The 27,489-nt window shown below is 31.8% G+C and overlaps 1 protein-coding gene across 1 annotated transcript in view; it reads right to left on the bottom strand.

Annotated features, from left to right (window-relative positions):
• LOC115888593 (follistatin) overlaps positions 1-18,594 on the bottom strand; it is a 138,029-nt gene extending 119,435 nt beyond the window's left edge. The window contains exons 1-2 of the mRNA XM_030908355.1: positions 18,359-18,594; positions 3,188-3,360 (exon numbers count right to left, since the gene is read on the bottom strand). Coding sequence (XP_030764215.1) covers positions 3,188-3,269 — 82 coding nt within the window. The 5' untranslated portion in view covers positions 3,270-3,360; positions 18,359-18,594. The remainder of the gene's footprint in view (positions 1-3,187; positions 3,361-18,358) is intronic.
• Positions 18,595-27,489: the final 8,895 nt, after the last annotated feature.

Below are 27,489 nucleotides of genomic sequence, written 5' to 3'. Positions count from 1 at the left end.
AAAAAGCACCATAAAAGCTCTCTAGGGTGGGGATCCTTGACAGTTCTGTTTGACGATTCATTTGACACATTTGAATTTGATTTGAAATTTTGTGGATTTGTCAGTCTTTACGGAGCTTGTTTTATGTTATTTATTATTTATTCTAATACTGATAGTTGCATAAAGGTAGTAAATCTAGATGGAAATTGTGGCAGCACTTAAATTAACAGTGACACTATCGCGATTTATCGAAAAAGACTCTAAAATAGTTGGTTGTGTAGCGTGCGGTAGATCTCGGCAAAAATTGAGTGAAATAATGGAACAACTTTTCGCTAGTAAGTGACTATATAATATACATACGTGTAGTAAACCGATCATTTATGAAATTCACTTAAATTAACTAAATTATATATTTTTCTTGCATTTTTAGCTTTTATTTATTGCTTGTCAAAGATTAGATGTCAAAGAATTTAGATACGTTAATTTGACTTACATGCTTCAGTAGCGTATCGGATGTTTGTGTTAATAAATACTTATTATAACTTATCTATTTTTATTAGAATTATATATTTTATAACAATTTTAATAACTACCAACATTTATTCACAACGTAAAATAAAACAACAAATTATTGAGTCTACCCCACGTCTACCCTACATCATAGTTTTACATTTTTTAAATAAAATTAGAACGACACTGATAAACCGGAATTTAAGTCGGCCATATTTGAGGCCCATCGCGGTGTACCTAAGATTTTTTATATGCTCCTTCCTTAGTCTTCTTATTCAAAGGGTGCGACTCAATAAGTGCATAATAAACATTTCTAGCCACTGACTAATGATAAATCGAAAGATAACTGTAAAAATTATAAAATTTTTTCCTAAAAAGCTATAAAAAAGCATTCCTATATCAAATACCCTATATCTATTCATCAAATAAGTACTAAGTTACACTTGCTATTGTAACGTTTAAATACTTTAATAGATCGAAAAATAATTATTGTAAGGGATATAACATATAACACATACCCCTAATATCTATTCATCTGTTAAAATATATTCGATTTTTTAGGTTATTTCGTGTGAATCCATTACACTTCAAAATGGCAGAGATTTATTTTGAAATTGAGAAGTGCCAAAAATCCGGTATTTGAATACATTACATTCGCAAACTCTATTGCCAAATTTCAAAACTAGTTTCTTCTGATGCCAGGTTAATCTATTCCCAGTTCTGTTTCCAAGGACTAATCAATGTAAAAAGACAAGCTGGAGTCAAGGCTATTTTATACCTTTTTTGTTGATCAAGCTAACTTCCGCCTTTCCTAAATTATCCTTTAGTTCATTCCAAATTTCTATCGACATTTTGTTCTGCAATAAGTACTTTGAACATTATTTATTATTAGTATTAATTTTATTCTCGACTTAAGACAATTATGACTATTTCCAAAAAAAAACCCTTTGATCTAAGCGGCCGATTTTTTTTTTGCGGAAATAGGGGCATTGGCAAAGTTTACAGAATAAAATATATCGGTGACCGATGTGGAAAAATGACAACGCACCGTAGAAATGTTAATATTGTCAATATCGAGCAGAGTTACAGAGATTTGACCATTTAGGATAGGATTTTTTAAATTGAAAATTGATTAAAATAAAAAAAAAATCCGATTAAAATAAAAATCTGATTAATAGTTATTTTTTATCGACCGAAAAGATTAATTAATTTCGGGAGACGATAATGCAATTTTATTGTCGTTTATAAAACAATATTTTTTTCCATAGCGAGTTACGTTTTAAAAAATATTCAGAAATTATTATTTCAAGGAATTTATTTCTATGTAATTTGACAAATAAATAAAGCTGTTCCTTTAGTTGTCAGTTTTGAGTCAATATTTTTTAATTCTCTTTCGTGTCGATTGCTGATTGAATTGGATCCAGAAATGGCTCAAAACGAAATAAGTAAATTACCAACAGATATTCAGGCTGAGGCGACAAACGCCATATCCAAACTACTTCCATTTAAATCCCGAATAAAGGCCTGGTTTTTCTGACCAGATCGGCCCGAAATATTTCGGTGAATATTTCCGTACAGAACGCTCTAATTTACCGAACTCAGTTCGTTCCGAAGTTTCGTCTGCGTGTGGTTTGTCGGAGATTAAATTCGTTATGATTAGGTATTTCAGTTCGGTCTATTCAATCATTAAAATGTTGCGTTGTACGTACCTAGGTTCTTTTTACGCTTCTAAATGGATTTTTTATCGCTATGATTTTAGAAGAAGAACAGGATGATGATGATGAGTACTATGCGTTATTAGAAGTATGTTCTGAACATAATAGAGTTCTGAAAATGTTTGAGAATAGGGACAAAGAAGGTGCTTACAAACTGTTAGTGTTAAAGCATCTTTCGGATAATGATACAAAGTTCAAAGAATTTTTCCGTTTAACTCCACAACTATTCCATACTGTACTAAATTACATAAAGAATGAAATAAATTACATAAAGAAAAAATAAACAGCCCAACTTTTTTAGAAACACCGTGAATAATTTTATTATTCAAATGCGTGACAAGAAAAGAAAATCGACGGGTCTAAATATGTTTTCGAGAAATAAACACTCGAATTTTAATTAATTTATTGATTCACTTCACACACATACTGTAAATAGTAATTTTATAAAAATAAATCCGCCGAAATTCACAATTTTTTTCACAACCTTAACCTAACCTAACAAGTTCGGCGAACTACGCCGATTTGAGATCGTTCAAATCAAAACTAGTTTGATACAGACGAACTGCTGTCCGCATACGTTCCCGAAATTTCGTTCCGATCTAGACAAGCATCCTTAGCAGGAAACGCTAACGAACTTTTCGTGCTATATCACCGAAATATTTCGGGTCGATCTGGTCAGAAAAACCAGGCCTTAACTTACGAAAAGGAATACAAAAATTTTCAAAAATGGAAGCAATTAAAAAACGTGCAACAAGAAATAAAGTTTTTAACCTATCCTCGCTGTTAAAGTATCATTTAATCTACCCTTGCAGTTAAAGTATTATTTTATCTACGATTTTTGATAGATATAAGGCAATTTTAACAGTTGCTATGGAAAAAATAAAAAAAAATCGATTCTTTTAACTTTTTTAAAAAAATCATGACTTTTTGGGACAGGGTTTATCCAAGCATACATAAAAATACAACATTTGAAAGGTACTTACCGATAGAATAATCTATGGACAGTGCTAGCAGCAGGCAGGATAAGACGAGTAGCGGCCAGGAACGGCAAAGGACGGCATGCATCGCGGTGGGGGGACTGAGGGGGGTCGTCTGGTGGGCCTCGGCCCGGCCTAGGCCCAAAAGTCACATGCCAGCCGGACCTTCCAGCGAATCTCTGCAACAATACGCGCACAAAATTATTACTTTTGTTGTTAATCAGTGACAATATGCATGCGTTGCTATTTAGTTCAGTTATAGGAGATTTTTTCTTGGAAAAAAGTCCGGAAGTTTTGCAACTTTGCAGGTTTATAGGTTTTGGGGTCTCTACCTAAAATCTATAAAATGCACATTTCCAGACTTGCCGCCCCGGCGCCGCCATCTTGCCAAGACGGCGCCAAAAATCGGTATTTTGTGAGTATCTCGAAAACTGTGCATTTTTCGCGAAAATTTGAGGAGAGCAAAATTAAAAAGAATAAAATTTTCTATAAAAAAGGTTTTATGAAAATTTTCGCTAAAGTCAACCGTTTAGGCACAAAATCCCTGGAAATTTTACAATTTTGCGTAAAATATGATATATTATGTATAGTCGATTTTCCGAAATCAAATGTCGATTAGAGTTCACTAAAGCTAGTTTTAGTTTAGTTTCTTCAATTTTGTCATGAAACAGTGGCGTATCGTTAATTTTCTCATTAATTTATGACTAATTAATTTTAATTATTGAAAATGTGAACTTGTTTCCATATCACCCAAGAGGTAAAGTATATGGCGCGTTGATTTTAACGTGGTTTCCCCGGAGGCCTACTCCACTAGATAAATTAAGAACTTTAACTTATCTGCACAAGCCCGACGGATCATTAATGTCAAAGTCGATCGTGTCTGCTCTGCTGGGCTCATCAGGGTGGTCTCTCAATACGCCCAACTCTTCATCTTCAGCCGCCAGAGGGATATCTACAGGTAAGTCCAACTCCTCTTCATTGGATTCGTCGAGTGACACTTCAGTGACGTTGTCACAGGATTTCCCATTGCAGTATGCACAAATCATTGAACATTTTAATCCTGCTTTTCTGCATCCACAGGCTTTATCATAGTTGTTGGTTTTGCATTTACAGGATAAAAATACCAATAGGGATTTTGGAGCTGGCTCTTTCAACGTTGTGACTGGAGTAATGCCTGTGTTTGTTTTCTTCCAACCCCATTCTTCGGCATCTTTGGTACAATCAGACCAATGCTGAACCTGATGGTAAGTTCGCAATGAATGCTGTCCAGCACGACAATTAATGATTCATAAATTAATGAGCGAATTAATGATACGCCACTGTTTCATGACAAAATTGAAGAAACTAAACTAAAACTAGTTTTAGTGAACCCTAATCGACATTTGATTTCGGAAAATCGACTATACATAATATAGTCTATAAAATGAATAACTTTGAATTTTGACCGTTATTTTTTACCAACACGGCAAATATAAAATCCCTCTATGAAAAATGTTACTGATATTCTTTAAGCATTCTTTAAATTGAGTGCCTGAAAGAATCACATAGCTAACTCTTTTTACTTTCGTGAAATAGAAAAGGAAAATGATAAAACAAGTGACAGTTCTTCCTCTTTTTGCAAAAATCAACAGGAAATGGCATAATTGTCAAAAGTAAAATGTCATCAGCTTTTGACATTTCTAAATATCAAACCAATGCCGTCTCTAATAGAACAGCCTCGGAGCGAGATTTATGACGTCACGCTAATTAGATACGGATTAATAAATATGTTGTAGAATACATCGAAAACATCCTCTTTTTGCAAAAATCAACAGGAAATGGCATAATTGTCAAAAGTAAAATGTCATCAGCTTTTGACATTTCTAAATATCAGACCAATGCCGTCTCTAATAGAACAGCCTCGGAGCGAGATTTATGACGTCACGCTAATTAGATACGGATTAATAAATATGTTGTAGAATACATCGAAAACATTCCTCGTATTTTTGGTTTGTATTTTAAAAATGATATAGTTTACATGAAATATACATAATATACAGTTAATAAATATAATATATATACCTATTTATAGTAATAAATACTTTGGCAAATAATCTATGAACCATACAAATGCAGCAAATGTTTTACAATATACAAATAATGAATAGGTACATAAGATAATGGGTAAAATGTAAAATATATTTTAAATTTTGGGGTTTGAAATTCGATCTAATTTAACAAAAAACATTCAATATATACTAATAGTGATGTATTATTATTTGCATTCACAAAATTTATATGTACATATATTTTGCAAGTATCAATGTTCGAAAAATTATATTTGCAAATAATACAATATCATAGAAAAAAATGCATCAGCGATGGCTATGAAATAAAGATAGCTGTCATTTTATAATGTAAAATTATTCTAAAATTTTTGAGTTTCTTGGGATTTACAGGGGGTTCTATTTAAAAAAAACATAGGTATAGTTAATATCTAAAAAAAAATATTTTTTTTTTAAAAAGTCGCACTACGCCACTATATTCTACACAGAAAAATGCCTTTAGAATGTATAATTCATTTTTCAGTGGTTGCTGAAATAAACAAACTATCGAGCATCTTCAAAAAGTACAAAATTTGAGAATCCCCCTGTAGCTTCGAAACCGATTCGAAGACAGCCACGATCATTGTGATTTAAAAAAAACCGAGACTGCAGTATCAAAATTTGAATATTTCTCCCGGTTTCCTAGATACCCTATAGAGACAACCAAAATGGTCCACCCTGTACAGGGTGGGTCAAATTCGACGCTTTTAAATGGAAACATCCTTTTCTATAGGAGATAGACAAAAACTAATATCGGTGTCTGAGCTCAATTTTTGTAAAAAACATGATGGTGAAAACCGCATATCGATATCTGTTACCGTTTCGGAGTTACGGGGTGTTTTTCAAAAATATGCATTTTTAACAAATCGCTATAACTTTTTTGCTATGCAAAATTTGGTATTTTTATGAAAACATTTCCAAAGCACCTTTTTACGTAGAATTTAATGGTTTAAGTATAATTTTTTTCAAATTAATAATTTAAGAATTATCAACAGAAAATTTGATTGTTTATATGGGACACCCTGTATATTTTTAATTTATTGAAAATAATTTAAAATTGCCTTTCCAAAAATATAACACACTTGATATTTTGCTCGATTCCTCTTCGAGATATAGAGTTTATAAAAATTCGCCCGCTTTAAATAAGTAGGCTTTGAACGGCACCGGCTGTAATGCTAAAAAATTCTATCTGTGAGCATCAATTAAAACGAAAATAATATTTGCTATGAGATGCAGAATTTTATAACAATTGAAAATATATTTAACCAACATCAACACATTTAAACTATATCTAATAACAATAAAAATGAATAGCAAACTAAGACATGAGATTTTGCTACAAGTGTTCGACATATCGACCGTCTTCTGTTATTGACAAACGGGGCAGTGTTTGAACATTTCTCGCGGAATTCATTAACTCAGACGGGGTGAAAGATACCCTCTCATAACTGCTAAGTATTTCTAATTCTTGTCTAGATTATACGGAAGAATAAGGAACCTTTATTCTTCCGCAAATATCATTTTCAATTTCATAGGATTAGATCCATGGGCACTAAGTTAGGCGGCCTCGACGGCCAACGGCTGGGACCTTGGTTAGCTATTCAAATATTCTTGAAATTGGCTGCAAAAATTTGCTGATAATTTCAGCATTCAGAGGCGGTGCGTCGTCTTGCTGCAAAAATATGTTTTCGAGTTCCATTAAGGGAATATCATCAATAAGGGGTCCAAGGCCTACTAGTTAAAAGTGGCGAACTTTTAAAAATTCTGTATTTCGAAGGGGATTATAACAAAATATCAAGTGTGCTATATTTTTGGAAAGGTAATTTTAAATTCTTTTCAGTTAATTAAAAATATATAGGGTGTCCCAAATAAAATATCAATTTTTCTATTGATAACTCTTAAATTATTAATTTTAAAAATATTATACTTAAACCATTAAATTCTACGTAAAAAGGTGCTTTGGAAATGTTTTCATGGAAATACAAAATTTTCCATAGCAAAAATGCACATTTTTGAAAAACACCCCGTAACTCCGAAACGGTAACAGATATTGATGTGCGGTTTTCACCGTCATGTTTTTGATAAAAATTGAGCTCCAGGCACCGATATTAGTTTTCGCCTATCTCCTATTGAAAAGGGTGCTTCCATTTAAAAGCGTCGAATTTGACCCACCCTGTACATGTAAAATTTGTCAGTTATTTTTTTTAAGTTTTGTTTATGAGGCTAACTCTAAGTTTTTTATTGTATTTTAGTAACATGCAGTCCAAGATACCACACGAGGAAGTTACAAAACTACTTAGTTATTATTAGAATGGAAAAATAATATACAAAATATAGGTGAACCACATCTAAATATAAATAAACAACAAAAACGGTGTCAATGTATTTCGTTTAGGCATGTTTTGGATTATTTACATTATATTATTTATTTACGTATGTATTCGTAAATAAGTGCAAACGTAACAAGAAAAAAACTACATCCAAATGTGCCGCAATAGAAAAACTAGTATGGCTCAACAGATATAGGTGTACAGGGTGGTCTGTTTTAACAGAGAAAACCTATTTCCTGACTAGATAGAGGAAAACCGACATAGATGTTATGGGCTCGATTTCTGAGACACGTTTAATGGCGTAAACCGCCTGGTCTTTTTGAATTTTTACCATTTGGAAAATTGCCCATAACTTTTTTATTTCGCGGAATGATAAAATTCTGTAAAAACGTTCTTAAGGCACTTTTTTTAAGCACAATCCAGTGGCGTAGTCAGTTTTTTTCTATGCTTGCTCTTTTTGTTAGAAATAATAAAAAATATAATTTTTTAAATGGAAATCATAGTTGGCTATGGACTTAAAAAATGCTGGCGTTTAATCCTTTCCAACGATATATAGTTATGCCTAAATTATTTTTTTACAATTTTATGTTGCATATTATTATTTATCTGCATAATTAAAGACTTGAAAAGGTAAATTAACATTCTACAGGGTTTCTCACCGTAGCCGTTCGTTAGAAGTTTTTGAGGTTAGGAAAAATGTAGAAGTTTGAAACTTTGACACTTAGGGTTATTTAAAATTTCCTTTCACTTAAAAATATTTTCAAGGTCATACCACTTCCGGTTACACCGGAAGTCGCCATTAACTTCTTTATTTCAAATGGAACACCCTGTATATTATTTAATTTTTGGATTTCTCAGAAAATTTTATGATTAGTTTCATTAGATTTCCCTATACCTATTTTCAACTGTTTCTCAGATATCTTGATTTATTTAAAAAATTTTACATTTTTACCCCTATTTTTAACAGTGGGTCTTTTACTCATTTTGAATTGGTGATAAACGCTTCTGCGGTAAACTGGAGCAGAGGACTAATACTTTCGAAGTCCATATTGACAACTAATTAGTTGTCAATTTTGGACACACTATATGAGATAAATTTATCTCATATAGTGTGTCCAAAATTCGATAACTGTTAGTTATCAAATCAGTTATCAAATTTGGGACACCCTGTATGCAATAAATTTACTGCTTCGGTTTACCACAGAAGCGTTTATCACCGATTCAAAATGAGTAAAAGACCGACTGTTAAAAATAGGGGTAAATCTGTAAACATTTTCAAATAAATCAAGATATCTGAGAAACAGTTGAAAATAGGTATAGGGAAACCTAACGAAACTCATCATAAAATTTTCTTAGAAATCCAAAAATAAAATAATATACAGGGTGTTCAATTTAATATAAGGACGTTAATGGCGACTTCCGGTATAACCGGAAGTGGTGTGACCTTGAAAATATTTTTAAATGAAAGGAAAGGTTAAATAACACTAAGTCTCAAAATTTCAAACTTCTAAGTTTTTCCTAACCTCAAAAACTTCTAACGAACGGCTACGGTGAGAAACCCTGTATATTAGTATTAGTAATTACAATTGAAATCGATACAATAAACAAAGAACAAAACTAACAAAACGTATTTTTTGAGTGACGAATACAGTTTTCTAAAAAAATCATTAAAGATGTTCAAACTGAGCACCTGCTTGTTAAATACACAATAAACATCTTTTATGCACAGAGTTACAGCGATTTATTAGGCGAACTGGTGTAATAAGCCCAAAAGCTTGCCTAGTAGCCTTCTGTAATTCTTCTCTCGTCCCAATGGTTTTTATTTATTAGATCTTTTAATTTCCGCCACAAAAAACTCGAAAAAAGTTAAATCATAGAACCTAGCAGGCTAAGATATGGGCCCCCTTGTTCCAATCCAATTCTCTCTAAATTCTCCATTTAATAGTTCTGTTTTAGTTCCATGGCCTTTTAATTGTAATTGGTAATACTAATATAGAAGTTGATTTACTTTTTCAAAAGTCTTTAATTATGCAGATAAATAATACTATAGAATATTAAATTGTGATAAAAAATAATTAGGCAACTAGGTCAAAACAAAATCAAGGCCCGCTTCGATATAAAGAAAAAAAATCCTAATATTTCTCTCATTCTTAGAAATAAATACCCGTAACTTTATATTGTTGGAAAGGATTAAACGCCAGCATTTTTTTAAGTTCATAGCCAACTATGATTTCCATTTAAAAAATTATATTTTTTATTATTTCTAACAAAAAGAGCAACTCTAGAGAAAAAGTGACTACGCCACTGGATTGTGCTTAAAAAAGTGCCTTAAGAACGTTTTAACAGAATTTTATTATTGCGCGAAATACAAACGTTGTGGTCAATTTTTCAAATGGTCAAAAAATTCAAAAAGACCCCGTATCTCAGTTGGCAGTGAAATATCAACAGGCCGTTTACGCCATTAAACGTGTCTCAGAAATCGAGCCCATGACATCTATGTCGGTTTTACTCTATCTAGTCAGGAAATAGGTTTTCTCTGTTAAAACAGACCAATTTCGACCACCCTGTACATTATGCTATGCATATACACCAACTTCGTTACTGTTAAACAAAGAAAAGAAAAGTAAACATAATTTAAATGGGTTATTTGTAGAACATGGTGCTAAAATTTTTCAAATGCCTTTAACCTGTTGTACTTCTTCTGGTACAGTTTGAAAGCAAGCATTTTTTGTAGCTTACACTTTTGAGAATGTGTTCACTTAAGAAATGCTAAAGTACCATATGATGATAAAAAAAACGGCGTCAAAGACGGCTGGGAAATGACAATATCGATGATAATTCTGGCGTGATGCAAGGTGTTCCGTTACTGCAATATGATATTTTTTAAACTTGTCAAATTAAAGGCTATTATTTGTGTCAAATTATGTAAAATAACCAGCGTTCTGGAAAATGATAAATATTGGCGATATTGCTTTTTAGTATGATATTAATAAATTTATTATTTCAGTTAAATAACTATCTAATCAATATGTTTATTTTTTGTCAATTTTAATATATACAGAGTGGCGCCTCTCATACGCCGGCGCCCCGGAGACTCCAAGGAGAACGATAGTTTGTATTGAAATGAAATTTTGTGAGCATATGTAGGTTAATTCAGAGCACTTTTAAAAAAAAATAGATAGTTCTGCAGGGTGTCCCCAAAAAAAGTTACATATCAAAGTTGTGTTTTTTGTAATGGAACACCCTATATATTAATTAATTTTCGGATTCTGGGAGAAAAATAAAGGTGAGTTTCATAAGAAAAATATATGACTAAAATGTCTGGTTTTTGACATATTTAACATTTTACAGAAATAAAAAACAATTTTTAAATTACTAATAAAAGCTACCTAAATTGGAATTTACCCGGTATAGCCTAATATGTAGTTAAATTAACTATTGTAGTTTAAATCAAATTAAATCTTGATCCAAAAAGTTATACAGGGTGAGACAAAATTAATATTGAACATTGGTCACCTTTAAAAGCATGTTACTCTTCTATTTTAAATGGAACACCCAGTATATTATTCCGATATTCAATGGAGAATTCATGTCTCTTCAAAATACTATTAAGGTTGATACACAAAGATTTTCCTAGAAATTTTCATTTACATGATTTGATCTGGGTAGATGTTTATTATATGATAAAATCTAGGTTGTTGTAATATGTCTGACGTTACTTCAACATAGCTGTATAATTAGTCCAACTTTAACAACTAGTTATCATTTTGTGCCAGTTAAAACAAACAAAAATCTCAGATATTTGCCGAAAATGTACATATATATACGTATATAAACTTATCCTACATCAGAAAGAATTGATATGATTCTATTAGTTGGTGAATGCCCCCAGCGTGCCATTCATATAATAAAATAAAATAATTCATATTTTTATACTTAACATATCCATAAAAAACGTCCAAACTAGGTAAATCAGGAGCATTTAAGCATTCTATTAATCGGTGAATGCACACTGCAGTCTCCAATTAATAGAATCATATCAATTCTCTCTGATGTAGAATAAATTTCCATTTTTGGCAAATTTGTGACAATTTTTTTAATTTTAACTGATACAAAATGATAACTAGTTGTTAAAGGTGAACTAATTTGACAGCTGTGTTGAAGTATCGTCAGGTGTCTCACCAGCCACCTAGATTTTATCAAATAATAAATATCTACTGACACTAAATCATAAAAATGAAATTATCTATGAAAATCTTTGTTTAAGGGGTAGGCAACCTTTACATTGTCTTGAAGAAACGGCGAATTCATCCCCGTTGAATATCGGAATAATATACTGGGTGCTCCATTTAAAATAAAAGAGTAACTTGTTTTTAAAGGTGATCAATGTTCAATATTAATTTTGTCTCACCCTATATAACTTTTTGTGTCAAGTTTTATTTAAAGAACAATAGTTATTTTAATTACATATTAGGCTATAACTAGGTAAATTCCAATTTAGGTAATATTTTATGGAAATTTAAAATTTGTTCTTCATTTTTAGAAAACGTTAGTTGTTTTACGTTACAAAAACTTTACATTTCTCTAACGAAACTCACCATTATTTTTCTGCTAGAATCCGAAAAGCAATTAATATATAGGGTGTTCCATTACAAAAATTACAACTTTGATGTGTAACTTTTTTGGAGACACTTTGTAAAACTCTCTATATTTAAAAAAATGCTCTAAATTAACTTATACAGGGTCCGGCAATAGTGCGTCGGGCATCTGTAGCTCCTAGAATAAAAAAAGTTAAGAATTTTGTTTAAGTGCAAATCTAAAGTATGTTCTAGGAAAATATTTTAATTTCTATAGGGTGGCCCAAAAAAGTGTGAGTGGATCGGGATGATTTTTTTTAAATGGAACACCCTGTATATTATTGCATTTTTGGCTTCTTTTCAGATCACTTTACATAATCTTAAGATATGAGTAAATATGTTTCGATAGTTTCAGAGATATTAATAAATAAATAAAAAATATATATTTTTCGGCTTTTCTTAAAAAAAATATTAAAAATACGAGAACTGAAATCAAAACTATATTAGATATTTACTTTAGATGGTCTGTACTTACTTTGCTATGAATATGGTCATCGTATATCATACAGGATGTTCAAAATTTTACGTCAAACTTTCTAAGATATAAAATAATTTTTCTTCGTTTTTTTTTAAATGGAACACCCTGTATATTATTTTTTCAATGAATGGAGAATTAAAAACTGAACATTTTTTGTATTTCAAAATGTTTAACGGTTTCACAGATATTCTCGGTTTTATATTTCAAATGGCATTTTCTATAGTAAATTTTTATCAAAGCCACCCAATGAATTTTCTCTCGTATTTTACCGTTGAGAGAGCCATATGAAATAATACTGCGTGTATCTGCGAAACCATTAAAAATTTTGGTTTGGTTTGGTTTAAAATAAAAAATAAAAAAATAATATATAGGGTGTTCCATTTAAAAAATCAAAGAAAAATTATTTTATATTTTAAGTTTGGCCTAGAATTTTGAACATCCTGTATGATTTAAGATTACGATATTTATAGCAAAGTTAAGTATATATCATCTAAAGTAAATACCTAATATAGTTTTAATTTCAGGACCAGTTCTTGTATTATTAATATTTTTTTAAAGAAAGGCTGAAAAATATATAATTTTTATTTATTTATTAATATCTCTGAAACTATCGAAATATATATATTTATATCTTAGTATTATGTAAAGTGATCTGAAAGGAAGCCAAAAATGCAATAATATACAGGGTGTTCCATTTAAAAAAAAACATCCCGATCCACTCGCACTTTTTTGAGCCACCCTATAGAAGTTAAAATATTTTCCTGAAATACATCCTTGTACATACTTTAGGTTTACGCTTAAACAAAATTCCCAAGTTCTTTATTCTAGGAGCTACAGATGCCCGACGCACTATTGCCGGACCCTGTATATGGCCACCAAATTTCATCTCAATACAAGCTGTCGTTCTCCTTGGAGCCTCCGCGTCGTATAAGAGGCGCCACCCTGTATACTGTACCTTTAGTTCTGTGTTTGGTAAGCCATTTTTCACAAACAATTCGAAACAAAAACAATTAAACCTATGCAAATTAAAATGCAACTTTTTCACAAAACACAATCACAGGAACATTTTTCATAAAACTTTTCTACACTTGGAGATAAGGAAACTATTCACAAACACGAAAGTTTCCCCGATCAAAAGGTCAAGAGGAAACTTCAACCGGCGACGCGCTCTGTTATTTTTCGTTTGATCTGACACCGGGAACACATCACATATTTACATAATAAAAAATGGATGTCGTTCAAGCCTAAAAATAAGCCGAAATATTTAAATATAGCTAATGGTATCGTTGATCCTTCGAACTTATTAAGAGTGCCGAGATTATTTGTCAACACATCATTAATAATTTATAAATACGCCCATCAGGAGGATTATAAAAAATTACGAACATATTTTCACCGAAAAAACGTGTGATTATAATAGATAACTTTATTTTTAAGTCAAATGGGGGATGGAAAAAATTCAGGCCGTCCGATTTTCGTGTTTTATGGGGTTTCTTGTTTAGGAGTACACTGAAAAATTTAATTTTTGAATTTAATAACAATATTGAAGGTGAGGGAAGTTAGCAACTCACTGAAAGCGGGAATTATAAAATACGATCCTGCTTGGGCCGCTACAATCCTGCTGTATCCTGTTTCAATCCCAACCCAGCAACACCTACCTATTTTGAGTTATAGTTACTTCTATTTTGGTTGCTGACTTCCCAGTTGGCAACACATGGAAAGCAGGATCGCCAAAACTGGTTCCTGCTTACGTTTCTATCCCTCTGTTGCATCCTGCAGCGAATTTCGTCCCAGCAACACTTGCTGTTTTTAAGATACAGCAAGTTTAAGTCTGATTGGTGACGTCGCACATAGCAACATACCTAATAAAAGCAGGATGGCTGAAACGAGTTCCTGCTTTGGCTGCTATAATCCTACCTTATCCTGCTTCAAACCCCATACCAGCCACTCTTGTCGTTGTCGTTTTTAAAATAGAACGAATAGATTCCTTATATATAAGTTAAAAAAAATCATTCCTAATCTTAATGTGCGACTGATTACCAGGAATCGATCCGTTCTATTTTAAAAACGACAATAGTGGCTGGTATGGGGTTTGAAGCAGGATAAGGCAGGATTATAGCAGCCAAAGCACGAACAAGTTAGCAACTCACTGAAAGCGGGAATTATAAAATACGATCCTGCTTGGGCCGCTACAATCCTGCTGTATCCTGTTTCAATCCCAACCCAGCAACACCTACCTATCTTGAGTTATAGTTACTTCTATTTTGGTTGCTGACTTTCAGTTTATAATCATCTGCTGATGATGCTATCCTGCTTCTCATGTGTTGCCAACTGGGAAGTCAGCAACCAAAATAAAAGTAACTATAGCTCAAAATTGGTAGGTGTGGCTGGGTTGGGATTTGAAGCAGGATAAAGCAGGATTGTAGCAGCCCAAGCAGGATCGTATTTTATAATTTCTGCTTTCAATGAGTTGCTAACTTTTCCGATCTCAATATTGATGGTTATTTCTTGCCATAGATAATTGTAGTATATTTACCATCCCTTCTTTAGTTTTACAACTCGTTTGTAAAATCGCTGTATGGCCAATCTGTGGCATGTATGTAAATATGTTATAATATATCGTTATATTCACCAATAATATTTGTGAATTTATGTAAAAAATGTGTATCTCATAGTAAATTTACTTATTCATTGTAAATTTATCTTTTAAAATCGCCAAATTCTTGTACTAGATATTACTATAGAATAACAACAAATTTAAACATTTTATTATAGTGAATTTACAATCACTTTTGTAAATTCACAAAGTGTTCCCACCAAGCAAAAAACCTCACATTACATTTGCAACATTGCAGTCAATCCCCAAACAGTTTGCTTTGTAATGTTGATTTCTAAACGTTGTGTCGTGATTGATGAAACCTTGCTACAGAAACATTGTTTTTGAATGGTGATTAAAACGTTTTTTTCTGCAACATTGCAACAAAGAATCAAATGAAAGATCCGCGCAAGTTAATATTAATTAATAATATAACAAATATACCATAGGATCGAAAAAAACGGCGTCAAGTTGGCTTGGAAATGAATATTGATGACATTCCCCATATAAAATGACAGCGATTTTCTTTTCACAGCCATCGCTGACGTCTTTTTTTTCGATCATACGGTATAAGTTAGGTTAGGTTAACGCACTTGTTTTTTTACGTTTTTGGTATCACATTTAAGCTTTTCGAATGAGATTTTAACGAATGTAAATGTAAGTACCGTATGATCGAAAAAAAAACGGCGTCCAGTTGGCTGGGAAATGACGATCGATGACATTTATATTTTATAATATAATTTTACCAATATTGTATTGACGTAAAATTAACAATGTTGCTAATACATCCCAAATTAGTACTTTCTTGAACGTTACGTTAGCAACATTTCAATAATATTGTGAAATGCAACCTTGCACTGCAATGTTATTAGGCGGAAGATTAAGCTACCCTGAAACCTTGCATAATCCTCCCTACAATGAAAAAAGCAATGTTACACCTTGCTTTGCGAAGTTTTGGCAATGTTCCAGCAATAAATTGTGTTTGTTGGATTAGTAAATAATATTAATAAATTTAATAAAACACGCGTTTATAATTAAAATATTTATTATAAAGGTTAATAAAAAGTCACAAAACAGAACTTATGTATGAAAGATACTTTTGCGTCTCTTCTTGTTAGAAGAACCTTACTGGAATTCTGCGCCTAACCAAAATAGGAACAAAATTACCATTAGATACAAAATAAATGAAACATGCAAGAAAAAGGGATCTAATTAAAACAGTCAACTTACCAACTTAGGGACTATGGATGTACAGAGTCCTCTACTCCGGTCCTCTCTTAAATTTGTCCACTTATTATACAGTCCTATATACAGGGTGTTTCAAAACAAATGGATCAAAAGTCAATCATTAGGGAGATATCGCGGTAGAAAGACGGCGGAAAAATAATGTTTTTATTTTTTATCTTGAAAACGAAAAGCGATAGACTATTGAAATTTTACGGAAGCATTACTGTTATGAAAACACACTTTCTGGTAATTTTTTCACTTTTTTAAAATGAGTGAAAGGGGTTGAAATAAACTACCCCTATCATTCTTGTTAACGAAATTTAAAGAACATCTTATCAAACACATGCAAAAAAATTAGTTTGGATAGTTCAGTTTGTTTAGAAACTTTTTTATCTTTTGTGTTTTTTTGATAAAACTCATCGATTTGAAATTAAAAAATAAAATGTAAGGCATTTCATGTCAGGACAAAAAAACATTTTTAGATAAAGAATCTAGTGGGCTGCTGTAATTTTTTTAAGAAAAAATCTAGTCGGCCCCTGTCCCTTTTTAGGATGATTCTAATATTATTTTATTTGACATTAATCTACTGCAATACGTTATTATCTTACGATCAATTAATTATTCCGAAGCCTTTTTTCTTTATCTAAAAATGTTTTTTGTCCTGACATGTAATGCTTTACATTTTATTTTTTAATTTCAAATCGGTGAGTTTTATCAAAAAAACACAAGAGATAAAAACTTTCTAAACAAACTAAACTATCCAAATTATTTTTTTGCATGTGTTTGATAAGATTTTTCTTAAAATTTCGCTAACAAGAATGATACGGGTAGTTTATTTCAACCACTTCCACCCCTTTTAAAAAAGTGAGAAAATTACCAGAAAGTGTATTTTCATAACAGTAATGATTCCATAAAATTTCATTAATCTATCGCTTTTCATTTTCAAGATAAAAAATAAAAACATTATTTTTCCGCCATCTTTGTACCGCGATATCTCCCTAATGGTTGACTTTTGACCCAACGTTTATAAAGCAAACTACCCTTTATTTTGAACAAGAAATCACTCCCTAAAGTTTTTCGCATTTGTTTTGGAACACCCTGTATAGTTTGTAAATTGGCAAGTTTGCTGTTTTGATTAGGTACCTTTTTCTTGCATTTTCCTTGTTTTGCAATTTTGTTCCTATTTTGGTTAGGCTCAGAAATTCATTAAGGTTCTTCTAGACAAGAAGAGATGGCAATGAGTATCTTACCTACATAAGTTCTGTTTTGTGACTTTTTATTAACGTTATAATAAATATTATATTTCTAAAAACGTGTTTTATTAAATTTATTAATACTTACTAACGCTTTTTGAATTTGCAAAAGAAAATTGTAAATTCACTATAACAAAATGTTTTAATTTGCGGTTACTCTCTAGTAATATTGCAAGAAGTTGGCGATTTTAAAAGATAAATTTACAATGAATAAGTAAATTTACTATGAAATACAAATACACAAAGAATATTGGTGAATATAAAGATATATTATAACATATTTACATGCATGCCACAATTTTACAAGCGATTTTACAAACTAAAGAACGAATGGTAAATTTACTACAATAATCTGTGGCAAGAAATAACCCTCAATATTGTTATTGAATTCACAAATTATTTTTTTCGGTGTAGATAGCATCATTAGTTTTATAAGAAAAAGTAGCACAGTAGTGTGACGGAAATCGCCACCCTCTATCTAAATAAGCCAGAAACCATGCAAAAGTGTCAAAAAATGGACACCCTGTACATCATAATAAAGAATTCTCTAAAAAATAAAATTTAACTCTTACTATTTTCTCTGGATCCTATAGATAATTTGTTTTGGTTTGGTTTGTTTTGGCTCTGGATCCTATAGATAATTTGTTAAAACCAAACAACTATTATTATTGTTATAATAGTGTTAACAGTCTTAAAACACAAGCACAAATTCACTTAAAATTTTAAAATTAAAAATCGTTAACTTAACTCAAAAAAAAATATTATAGTACGATTGTACTACATAGACCGTACTACGATAGTATTCTAGCGATCCAACTGAATATCGTCAAATACCTGATAAACTAATAAAACAATAAACACGCTCCTTTTAATAATGAACAGTTTTTTCATCATCAGCTTTTTTAATTATCGTGACGTTGCTATAATTGTTGAATGTTATAGTACTATAAATAATAGAAAAAATAATGATGGATATCCATAATTCACGTTGAAAAAATGTAAACAATAGGTACGTAATTAGTAATCAGCTGATTGAACTTAATATAAAAAATACAGGTTTTAATTCGTATTTATTTACAAAGGGGAATTATTGTTATTAAATATTTCTAAAAATACCTAGTTGCCTGAGTAATGCATAAAATTTTCACTGTTAAATATATTTTGTTCTAGTCTAGTCGATCTTGAAATTATTTGTCTTTGTAAAAGTCTATTTGCATCTAATTTGTCCTAACTAATTGTATTTTTAGTATAATAATTACCTAATCACTTTATGGTTATGAAACCCGGCAATTTATACCTGTGAAAATTTATTTATACATAAATTTAATGTTGAATCATAAGGTTTGTTCCAACCCGCCGCAGAACCATCACCGGACGATCACGCTCGTGCGCAGTAATTGAAATGTATTCCAACCGAGATTTGACGGTTATCGGACGATCCTATTTACGTACCAACCTACCTTGGGATCGTTTAGTTACGATTTCAGAACGGTCATTTCGGTACATGGTCCAAATTGAGAACTGTTTGGGTTGACTTGCGCATTAAAGCATATTGGCAGGGATTATCGATTTTTAACAGCTGATTCTTGTCCGGCGTCCGGCTGATGCTTCCGTCTTGGTTATTTTTTACGAATTCGAATACGTGTGCGTTATACTTTTGCTTGTGAGTTTGTGTGGAGTAAATCGTTCGGAAATTTTAATTAATTTTTTATTTATAAAATAATGATTCTACCACCACAATGAAATAACAGGAAACTACGCATAACAGGATCATAAAAGAGAGGATAGGTAAGTGAGTTAGTGAGTATACAGTTGAAACAACACTTACCAACAATTACTGAATTCTGATTCTCCATTTCAAGAATAATAATTATTATTATCGCAAATTACAAACAAAAATAATAGGGTTATGTCACGGCATATAAATCACACGGCAGGCTAACTCGCTTTGGCGGGAACGCTACGCGCATATCCTCGCGCACGCCGCCATTTGGGTTTCCATCAACACAAAGTAACCAGTGTCGTAGTTTTTTCAGCGACAACACACAGTTACGGCAGATTCGAGTCAGTAGCGTGCGGCTTAATTTATTTTGATTTTTTTCTTGAGTGATATATTTTGTTTTTGTTGTTTTATTTTTGTTTATTATGTGATATATTTGGTTTTACTAGTTTTATTTTCGTTTCTTATGTAATATAGTTGCCAATAGGTGCCCGGTTGCGTAGAGGTACAGGCTCTCGTCTACCAATCTCAAGGTAGTGGGTTCGAATCCCACACCCGGCATTTCATCAGCCGACAATTTTTATTAAAATAAAAATAGTTTGGGTACCTAGGTCGACTCAGCCTTAAATGAGTACTTGGGATTCACAATCCTGAGGTAATAATAGGCGGTTGAAGCGTAGTGCTAGCCACATTACCTTCCTTTGTATACCGAACGGCTCTAGTATGGCAAGCTGTACCTTGCTACTCCCAAGGCGTTAAACGCTATATACGGGAGCTATTATTATTATTATGTAATATAATTTGTTTTAGTAGTTTTATTTTTGTTGTTCAATAAAAGTTTCTTTCTGTTTCCTAGAGATCCTATTAGGTATGTATATATGTGATTAATTATTTTAACATATTTTAGTTGTGAAAAAAACAGTAGTATACATATTAGGACATTCAGCTAAATAGGAAGATCTAATTAAAAATCTTAACAAACTTTAATAGTAGTATGATTTAATGTTAAATATTTAGTAAAATAAAATTTAATGTTGTATCTAGAATCTAGACATTAAAAATTAATTTTAAAAATCATTATATTATTCATTTAAATATAATTATAAAAATAAATAAAATGATTATATCAAAAATAAGTTAACAATACATTTTTAGGGCAAGAACATGGGCAATTGCAGCTAATAGAGAAGACTTGATTGAAGATATAAATAAGGCCCACAAGTACAGGTTGCGTTCTGTTCACTTTGAATTTAAAATGTTTACCAATTCACTTTGTAACCGTATAAAATACAATGCGGTACCTACTGTTTCCTGCCATGAAAAAAATAGAAGTTTCTCAAAAAAAATTGTGGATTTATTAATTTGTGAAATTTGAATATTAATAAAATTTGCTACGCCCATTGATGGGCAAAATTTGTACGTAGCCTCTTTATATTGTTCAATAAATATTTTATTGGTATTTTTTTAATTCTTGTTTGTAACTCCTGGCATGTTTTTGTTAGTTGCATGTTTTTTAATTTTAATTGTCTATTCTCTACAGTGAAATATTTAATTGATTTTTTCATTTTTACTTTTCGAGAAGTATGCGTGGTTAACGATTCATTTGTTTGGACAAAAGTATTGTAAATAAAATTCAGTTTCAGTCAATTACAGTATTTTTCTAATACGACCCTGTCGTATTTTCTGAGAATTTTTTTAATACGTTTTAATCCGGCCCTGACTAGGAAACCATAATGGCGCCGACAAGGTCAAATTTTATAGAAATTTTAAACAATGGAATCTGAGTAGAGTTGGCGTGCCGATTATTTTATGTGCCGTGGTTATGTTATGAAATTCTAAACAAAAACAAAAAACCGATCGATACACGGACGCTTGACACTTTTGACAGTCCCGAAAACAATCCACAAGCGTTCCAACGTTGATACTTTTTGTCCGCGCATACTAAAAAAGTGCAAGAAAACCGATTCGAGTACGATTTCGAAACGATCCCGAAATGATGGTTGGAAACCTATAATAAACCGAAAAAATACTAAGATTTTAACACCCTCTGAAAGCATCAGAATTAATAAATTTAAAGATAGTATGAACAGAGACAACGGTCCAATTCCTTCAAGTTCTTTGTTCCTACTACTCTAGTGGCGGAAATCTAACTGTTACGGTTAGTGGGCTTTGACTCGGATGGCTAGATGTTTCCACGCCCACTCGGTGCCCACTGAGCGAGTATATAAACGCTCAACTTGTAGATTGTACTTTAGTTTTATAATCATCTGCTGATGATGCTAACATGGTTAGCGAAACGCGCGTCCAGTGTAAAAGTAAAAGTGTTTTGGTGTATTGTGGTGATTTAGTGTTTTATTTTGCTGTATAACACCAAACCCTCCTTTCCTTTCCAACCCTCAACTGTAACCCTCTGTAGCTACGAAACAAAGCAGAATCGGACCTATGTTGATATGAAAAATCAATCTTATTTTTACATGAGGAATCTCCCCACGAGAGATGACACCTGTTTTTGCAAAACTATACTTTTAAATGTTCATGATTTCTTTGTGCATCCTTGGGCTTCTGTTCTTTCTTCCCCTTGGCTACTGTAAAGTATAGTTAATAAATGTCCTTCTATCTTCACTAATAACGGAGGTACCGTATGATTTCCACCAAAAAGGGACACCCGTATGCGAACTTGTGAAAAATGAACGAATCTATACTAATATATAAAATCCTTATGTGACTGACATACTGATTAATCACGATCCTGCTCAAACAACCCAACGTAAGAAGCTCAATTTTGGTATACAGGTTGATTCTAGGGTGTAGAGGTTCGATAAGAAGGGATTTTTCGAAATTCCAGTTCCAAGAGGGTGAAACCACCCCTCAAAAATTACAATATTTGTTATTTAAAAAACGGACAAGTTTCCGAAAAAACGCTTAAATACGTATATTTTATTTCGTTTTTTTACATATTTTAAGATTTTTTAAAAATGTATACAGGGTGTTTCAAAAATTCTGGTCATTGATTAATCACGATCCTGCTTAAAGCGCTTGATGTAAAAAGCTGATTTTTGGAAAACAGATTGACTTTAGGGTGTAGAGATTAGTGATATGTTGGTATTTGAGTAACGCGATTTTGGAGCGGTATTTTTTTGTAACGCCGTGTCGCGCTCCACAACGAATGGGGAACCTGTTACTGTAGAACGACGATCATAATGACGACAAAATTATAAATTATTTATAATTTGCAAATAAATTATTTATAATCGCTCTGGAAGTTAGCTTGAACCGTAGTAACTGCATAGCGACGTGTTTAGCTCCAGCAGCAGCCGTCCCGATTTCGTCGGTCACCTACAATAGTTACTGGAACTGAACGTAGCGTCGGGCCATCTCGATGGCGGCGGCGACGTGTTCGCTTCAGCCGTCGCGCTCCTAGAGTTGTAGTTCCCTGTCGCGGAACTGCTGTAACTGGGCATCGACGCTCGACCTCGGCGGCGCGGCGGCCTACTTCGCTCCAGCCGTCGCGCTCCTAGAGTTTTAGTTCCCTGTCGCTTACAGAAGTAACTGCTGCAACTGGCTATCAACGCTCGACCTCGGAGGCGGCTTACTTCGTTCCAGCAGTCGCTGGAGCGCTTTTAGGGTTTTGTTTTCGCCTGTAGCGATTGGGTCGGTTACTATTGGCGTTGGTGCTCCCTTCGCTACGTTACTTTTGAAATAGCGATTTTTGGTATGTACTAAGCATGGTATAAAATAGCGTTGTTTGAAAGATGAAACGTAAAAGCAAATAAAATAAAATGAAAATTTTATTTGCTTTTATACATTTATATAAGTTTTATTGTTTATATCTATTTTTAAGGTCTGATGATGGCTGGAAATGCCGAAACCGGTCACCAATAACGAATTTTTTTTGACAGTGGTTTGTGAGACTAGGTACGTAGTACAAAATAAAAGTAGGTTCCAATGCCAGAAATACTACATAAGCGAGGACCGCTTAGGAAGTTGGCACCTCGATTACAAAATCGCGGTATTTTTCTGGAACGGTCGCTATTGTAACGCGACTCATGTGGAACCTGTATTCCCATCACTAGTAGAGAATCGATAAGAAGAGATTTTTCGAAACTCGAATTCTAAGGAGGTGAAACTATCCCTCAATTTTTAAAATATTTTTTATATAAAAACCGGTGAGTTTTTCGGAAAAACTTTTAAACACGTATATTTTATTTTGTTGTTTTACATATTTTAAGGTTTTTTATAAATTTATACAGGGTGTTTCATAAAATATGACCACTGAGTAATCATGATTCTGCTTAAACTGCTTGACGTTTAAAGCTGATTTTTGGCAAACGGATTGACTGTGAGAGAGGTTGGATAAGGAGGGGTTTCTCGAATCTCAAATTCCAAGAGGGTGAAAACGCCCCTCAAATATTACAATATTTGTTATTTAAAAAACGATTAGTCTTTCGGGAAAACGCTTGGACAAGCATAATTTATTTGTTTTTTTTACATATTTTGAATTTTTTTAAAAAATCATACAGGGTGTTCCAAAAAGTTGGGTAATTTCTTAACCACGATTCTGCTTGAACTGCTTGACGTAAAAAGCTTATTTTTGGCAAACGGATTTTTCGAAAGTCAAATTCCAACGAGATAGTTATACAATAATATCGCCATATTGTTTTTTTCTCATGCTGACATAAATGTGAGAAAATTTTATCCAGTTTGTATGTTAATGGAAATTCTTGCTTTGCTTTATCATCACCATTACAAATGATTAATTCTACGCGAACGAAGTCGCTGGTACACGCTAGTAGATAATAAATGTTCTTCTATCTTCACTAATAACGGAGGTACCGTATGATTTCCACCAAAATGGGACACCCTGTATTCCAACTTGTGAAAAATGAACGAATCATCATATATTATTGTACTGACACTTTAGTAAATAAGTTGTCTCGTGATTGGTGCCTGTTAATGAATCACGTGTGAATTTTGACCGAAATTTCGCAATTTTTTTTATTTTTTTTATTCAGGAAATGATCTAAAATGGCCACGCTAGAACACCTAGTCGTAAAATGTTTGAATCAAAAGTTATAAATACGCTGAAAGTGAGTGTGGATAGACCTACTTAGATAATAAAATTTCGCAAAATAATAAAAAACTATCCTGAAAATAAAAGCGTGACTGTGTGTCAGGCGCTCTTCATAAATCATAATACTAACAGCTATTATGAGAGGTGGCTTGGGTAAGTATAATAAACTATTTCCTGGAAAAAAGAAAGTCTTGTATATTTTTGCTTCTGTTAAGGCTAATTTTGATTACTTTTGAGTAAAATACACTGCCATTACTCGCTCTTTGACTCGAGTATTTGACACGCATCAGAAGATGGTTATGCAAGGCGTTTCCTTTCATGAACTTTGGAGTAAAATGTTACTATTTTAATTAACAAAATTTACGTTCAAATCAAATAAACTTTTAGTCACGTGACTAAATTTGACCGGCACAGCATTGCCCACTTTTACATATTTATTAGGAATTTTTTTACATATACATTTACATATACATTATTTACATATACAGGGTGAGTCAACGATAGAGTAAAGTCCATTATCTCATTTGTTTCAAGGTTTACAAAAAATGTTTAATATAAAAGTTATAGGTATGGTTAAGATACACATTTTAAAATTATTATAGAGTATACAAGGTGCTTCAAAAAAGTGTGGCGGCTATAACATATGTTTTTTTAAATGCAACACCCTATTTTTTATTTTATTTATAGATTCTGCGTAAAATTCCATAACTTTTTTGTATATAATGTTATATAGCTAAAATTAATAGTTTTTGTAATATTTCAATTTATTTAAACAAATGTTAAATTGCAGTGTGGTAAAAATTGTCAGTGGTGCCATTGTTTCTGAAGTTGGAGTACCAAAATTTGGTAGGAGAGTTTTATAGAGATGAAAAAAAAAGATATATGTAATGATATTTTAGTTAAATGATACAGGGTGCAGGGTGTTCAAAATATATTTGTGAATTTCAACTACTTAAAATTAAAAAATCTCAAATTTTTTAAATGGGACACCCTATATATTATCATTTTTTCTGATAGATTTGACAAAACTCTTCAACTTTTATTAAGTATGTCATATCCCTATTTTTAATAGTTTGCGATTTATTCCCATTTTTTCTATTTTTACCCATATTTTTAATACAATTACCCTATCAAATCATAGTTGCCATGACAAAACAAAACTATTTATTACTTGCCTTTAACAAGTAGCTTCATAATTAGTTACAATTGCTGGTATTAGTTAAAATTAATTAACTTTACTCAAATAAACTAAATCGCAGTAGTGAATTTCTTGGTGTATTTCTATATTATGAAAGATGACACTTGGGATTTTTCGTCGGGGCGAATAGCCACAGATTAGGGTAATACTAGATTACCTAATTGCTGAAGACTACTGATATATGAATTGTCTTCGACATACAGTAAAGTTTTTTCTCTTAGTAATTCTGGTTTATAATTCATTTGGTAAAACCAATATTACTACTGCCGCGAAACCGTCCCATTACACACTGAAGATGTTTTCTAGATAATATAAATCTATCCTTATAGTAGTTAGCAAAGTAGGTACTATATAATATATAGTACTGATCCAAAAAATGTGTTTTTCTAAACTTGTCCGTGTATATCAATCACATTGACTAATTCATTTCAAGAAAATCTGTAACTATTATCTCTACCATTTATACTTATTACAACAAATTAAACTAAAATTCAAATTTTGTTTTTAACTTGCTTAACAGACATGAAATTGTGATAATTATTACTTTTTGTCATGGTAACTATGATGTTATAGCGCAATTGTATTAAAAATATGGGTAAAAATAGAAATAATTGGAATAAATCGCAAACTAATAAAAATAGGTATATGATATTCTTAATAAAAGTTGAAGAGTTTGGTAAAATCTATCAGAAAAAATGATAGAATATAATGTGTACCATTTAAAAAAATTGAAATTCCTTAATTTTAACTAGTTGAAATTTCTAAATATATTTTGAACACCCTGTAACATCTAACTAAAATATCTTTACATAGGTCTTTTTCTATATCTCTATAAAATTCTCCTACCAAATTTTAGTTGTCCAACTTTAGAATCGATGCCACCTTTGACAATTTTTTAACCCACTGCAATCTAACATTTGTTTAAACAAATTTAAATATAACAAAAACCATTAATTTTAGGTATATAACATTATATATAAAAAAAGTTATGGAATTTTACGCAGAATCTAACCAAACCAAACCAAACCAAAAAACATATGTTATATTCGCCACACTTTTTTTGAAGCACCCTGTATACTCTATAATAATTTTAAAATGTGTATCTTAACCATCCCTATAACTTTTATATTAAACATTTTTTTTAAACCTCGAAACAAATGAAATAATGGACTTTACTCAATCGTTAACTCACCCTGTACAGGGTGGTCCGAATTGTATTCCGGAAACTTCGGGAGCATATTCTGCAGATAAAAAGAAGTAAAAAACTTCTTATAAAGGTATGTCCTGAAATGCTTAGTTTCGGAGATATAGGGTGTAGAAGTTTCATTTTTATTTCGATTTTTTCTAAATAATTTCTGAAGTAACGTCAATATTTGGATGAAAATTGGTGTCTGTTAGTTTTTTGACATGAGGAATTTGATTTTCATGTCACTATCACTCCTATTTGTAGAGGGCGCCACCTACATGTGTTTAAACTCTTTTGAAGAATAATAACTTTTTGTCCGTACCTATATAGAACTGCTGAGTGCAAAAATATACATTTTCGTATTTTTTTACGTAAAAAATGTCTCTTGGTAAAAATCGTTACGAGCAACCCTTCTCGAGATATTTAGAATGGTTTTAACACAACGTAGGTTTCTTTATTTCATTTAAACTGTTTGTTATACTGTTAGCCAAAATCTTACCTCTTCAACTTTGTTGCAAGAAGAGACCC

Source organism: Sitophilus oryzae, unplaced genomic scaffold, assembly GCF_002938485.1.
Source record: "Sitophilus oryzae breed Bouriz unplaced genomic scaffold, Soryzae_2.0 scaffold_802_pilon_pilon, whole genome shotgun sequence".
Lineage (NCBI taxonomy): Eukaryota > Metazoa > Arthropoda > Insecta > Coleoptera > Curculionidae > Sitophilus > Sitophilus oryzae.
This window is presented reverse-complemented; position numbering and strand designations above follow the sequence as displayed.